Genomic DNA, 4,268 nt, shown 5'->3' with positions numbered 1-4,268 from the left:
AATTTAGTAGTTATTTCAAGTTTTTATAAGAGAAAAATTGTGAATTCAACACACACTTTCTTCATTACATATATAACTTTTACATATATATTATATAATATATTAGGGGTGCGGGTAGGGTAGGGTAGGGTAGGGTATACCCTGAACCCGTACCCTACCCGAACGGGTTGGTCCGGGTTGGATACCCATAGGTAGGGTATAGATTGCCAGCCTAATTGCAATGCAATAAAGTTGTAATTCACTAGTTATTCCAGATGCTCGCCAAATCTAGAAAAAAAAAAAACGAAGGTTATTTGTATTCCTCGGAAACCCCCGCCAACATCACCATTTAATATTTCTTGGTCCACTATTGGCCAAACCACTTGGGCACTAGTTCCAATGTGAGTTGGATCACTTACCCATACTTCATAATTGAAAAAAGAGCACCATGAAAATACATGCCACTAAGCCAAAGAAAGATGATGGAGAGTTGGCCGAAATGGGCACTAAATATTTTTCGAAAAATCTCCTCTAAATCACTAGTATAGCTATCGAAATCATGAGCATCAGCATGTAGGTTCCAAATCCAAGTAGTAGTATCGGGTCCCTTAGCCATTGTTCTTGAGAAATGACCGGATTTTACCCATTCCTCGAAAGAAGTTTTTATGGGATCTTTATCTACCAAAATCTTTACTTTTGGTTCCGGCAAACGAATAATCATTGAGTCCTCCTCCTTTCGGACAACACATACAAAGAGACCTGCCAATATAAAAAAGATTAGTGAATTTTTGAGAGATTTTTATATTGAGTTTCTTTCTATTCCATCTCCCATCTGTAGTCATTTATTCTTTTTTTTTTGTTTGATATTTTTTTTATTTTTTTTGGTTTTATTCTTCTCAAGAAAATATATCAAGAAGAATTTTGAGAAAGTGAAATAAAAAGGAGAAGATGAAAAAAAGATGATAAAGCGAAAAATAAGGAGGAGAAATTCAAGTGAAACAAAACCAAATGAACTTGAATTAAACCAAGAAATGAACTGAAATTTCTTAAGGAATAAAAAAATTAGTCAATACTTAGAAGCAGCATCAAGGAATAAAAAATTTAGTCAATACTTAACAGCAGCATCAAGTGAACATCAATTAATTCACAAATAAATCAAAATTAGTTCAAATTTGAACCATTAGTAAAAAAAACTTAATTATCAACAAAAATACATCGAATTCATTTCTGGATCTAAAAGAATTTCAAATAAACTAAAAAATGAACCGAAATTATTTCATAATGGCACCACAGAAAATCAGAACCAATAAAGATGTTAGCAAAATGTTGGTGTTGTTGGTGATGACGATAACAAAAGATCACAAAAAAGGAAAAGAAGAAGAAGACGCAGCATCAGAGAAAGAGGAGGAGGAAAAAAGAAGAACATGTGTGCGCGAATTTAAAAAAAGAAGAAGAAGAAGAAGCGAAGGCAGTGAAACGTGTGTGCGTAAATTTAAAATACTTGGTTGGATTTGGTTAGAAGAAGCGACGGCAATGAAACGTGCGTATGTGAATTTAAAATACTTGGTTGGATTTGGTTAGGGTTATGATTTGGATGTAGAGCTTTATTCATTTTGTTATTGAGGTAAAACAAATCAATTTTATAATTAATGAAACTAGAAATGAGACCAAAAGTTAATTACAAAAACATTAAAATCCTATTAAAATCTAACCATGAATATAAATTTTCATTTGTAGACCCATATATGATTATTTCAGAAAATTGGCGATGAGATCTTCAATTTTGTCCTACAATAAAAAAAGGAAGATTATAAAACATATATGTATGTATTATTGGACAGAGATTTTCTACATTTAATAATTAATTCCATACATACCTCAGTGGTCCAACCGGAGAGATTATCTCTTAAGAGTTGAATTATAAGAGTGGTATCTTTGTTTGGCGGCTTTTCTAATGTTTTTATTTCTGCAATTGCTTCTTCAATACCCTTTAAAACAATAGAAATCAACACAGTTTAGTAGATTTTTAGAATCTTGAAATGAAGCAAAAGTTAAGTTATACAAGGAGTAAATTTTTGCTAAATAAGTGAACATAGAAATATATTAAAAGATGGCTGCAAATAAAATATCCCATAAGATTAAGATAATAGAGTAAAGTATTGTTTTTGTCTCCAATGTTTGGGGTAAGTTCTATAATTGTCCCTAACGTTTCAATCGTCCTATTTAAGTCCCTAACGTTTCAAAATTAATTCAATGTTATCCTGCCGTTAAGGATCCGTTAACAGAATTGACGACAAGACAAAATTGAGACGATTTTGAAACGTTAGGGACTTAAATAGGACGAAAACGTTGGAGACAAAAATGATGATTTGCAGAGAAGAAAAACATAATATATATACAATAAAATATAAATTATACCTTTTGTCTCTAATGTATCAAAATTTTTTAAAATTATGAAAAAATAAATTTATTTAAAATGAAAGTAATGTGATTAAGTGTAATTTATTTAGATGTAATTAAAAAATAATTGAATATTATGTACAATAAAAAATTAATATTATTGAAAGATAAAATAAAATTAAAATTTATTTTTATGTATCGTTTTTGTCCTATTTAAGTCCTAACGTTTTAAAATCGTCTCAATTTTGTCCCGCCGTCAATTCTGTTAACGGATCCCTAGCGGCAGGACAACATTGGGTCAATTTTAAAACGTTAGGAACTTAAATAGGACGATCACCGGGGACAAAAACGATACTTTACTCAAGATAATAACATTGAGAGAAGATTGGAAAAAGATACTTGATTGAAAAAGAGACTTAATTTTGGTCTAAGGAATATAAAACTACTAAATAAAATTTACAATAGGAGTAATTTAAAGAAATAATTTTGTGGTATTTGGTTGGATAAGAGTTTTAAATAATTGTTTGGATCAATATTTTTTATTAAAAAAATAAAAAATTCAAAAGGATTGAGAGTGTACCTGTTTAGCCATGTCACAAGCTTTATCAGGCTCATTGAGGATTTCATGGCAGAACACTGAGAAGTTGAGAATGAGACCTAATCTTATTGGACTAGAAGGCGGAAGATCCACTACAGCAATATCCTAAACCAAAAATAAAAAATAAAAAAAAATAAATAAAAGGACAATCGTTAATTCATCATCATTCCAATAAAAAATATTAATCCAAAATTCCCAAAGCATTTAGACTACTAAAACCTTTATTTTCAACTTAATTATTATGATTTTTAATAATTTTATGAAAAGAAATTAAAAATAATTATACATCTTTTTTTAAATAGATATAATAAACAGGACGAATAACATACATTGATTCATTTAATTTGCAAAACATGAGAATAATTATACATATACACAAGATTAAACTAAAAACAAAATCATACAGCTACTCCATTGAAATTAATTAAACTCATGTCAAACAAGAAACAATAAATCTAAAAACTTAGGTCATCAAAATCAATTCCACAAGTGAATTAAAATTAAGCTCCGGCAACTAAAAAAATGTCATATTTAAAAAATAAAAAAAACAAAAAAGTTACCAAAACCTTAAATGGAAAAATAACCAACCTGAGCCGCCGTATAAGCCTCCATGGCCGCATCAGCAGATCTCTTTCTATCATCGCCAACCGCAAACTTCAACAAGTATCTAATATAGTCACCTTTCATCTTCAAATAAAAAACCCTAGAGTGGCTAGCTGCGGCCGAGGGCAGCAAGTTGGACTCCAGGAGTCCAAGAATATCATTGCACACGCCTGACATCTTGGACTCCAAATCCAACTTATATGCCCTGGCCATGTCAGCGCGCTTCTCGTCTTCGCTGCTGTTTTCTTTATTCTCGATTGCCGAAACAATGCACCACCCCGTGCGAAGAGGACCGATCATGTTCTTGTAAGCTGACGATACAAGATTTCTTTCTTCCTCCGTAAGCTCGTCAGCTGGAGTGATCGAAAGGACTAGAGTCTTCATGAAGTCCACCATATCCTTGTATCTCTCTGCAGCTTGTGCTGCCTTTGCTAAGAATATGGATTCTTCCCTTGATGGCTTCTTTGCATTCATGATGATGAAGACGAGAAGAGAATCAAGCCTTAGCTTGATTGAGTTTACTAATGTTTGTTTGTTGAGATTTAGTTACAGATTTATAGCACTCGAGTAACCCTAGTAAATCTTTTGTGATTTAGTTTGACTTTGACTACCTTTAGTTTCAAGATTTGAAATAATAAAACTAGGAGATATTTGGCCTAACATAAAACTGTTATTTTGGAATAAATCG

At 31.4% G+C, this 4,268-nt stretch overlaps 1 protein-coding gene across 1 annotated transcript; it reads right to left on the bottom strand.

The window, feature by feature from the left end:
- Positions 1,680-4,214, bottom strand: LOC107637235 (14-3-3 protein 10-like). Its single transcript, XM_021121971.1, has 4 exons — positions 3,566-4,214; positions 2,960-3,082; positions 1,857-1,967; positions 1,680-1,767 (listed from the first exon to the last, which is right to left on the bottom strand). Exons 1-4 carry the CDS (start codon positions 4,052-4,054, stop codon positions 1,729-1,731), a joined length of 762 nt encoding a protein of 253 aa, XP_020977630.1. The 5' UTR covers positions 4,055-4,214; the 3' UTR covers positions 1,680-1,728.

Source organism: Arachis ipaensis, chromosome B04 (assembly GCF_000816755.2).
Source record: "Arachis ipaensis cultivar K30076 chromosome B04, Araip1.1, whole genome shotgun sequence".
In the NCBI taxonomy this organism is placed as follows: Eukaryota; Viridiplantae; Streptophyta; class Magnoliopsida; order Fabales; family Fabaceae; genus Arachis; species Arachis ipaensis.
The sequence above is the reverse complement of the archived record's forward strand: the minus strand, read 5'-3'. Positions and strand labels throughout refer to the sequence as shown.

Bases quoted from the DNA above. Each gene is read 5' to 3' on its own strand.
- LOC107637235 (XM_021121971.1), bottom strand. From the start codon at position 4,054: ATGAATGCAAAGAAGCCATCAAGGGAAGAATCCATATTCTTAGCAAAG. The intron at 1,968-2,959 runs GTACACTCTCAA...ATTGTTTTAAAG, and splicing joins CTTGTGACATGGCTAAACAG to GGTATTGAAGAAGCAATTGC. The intron at 1,768-1,856 runs GTATGTATGGAA...TTTTTATTGTAG, and splicing joins TCTCCGGTTGGACCACTGAG to GACAAAATTGAAGATCTCAT.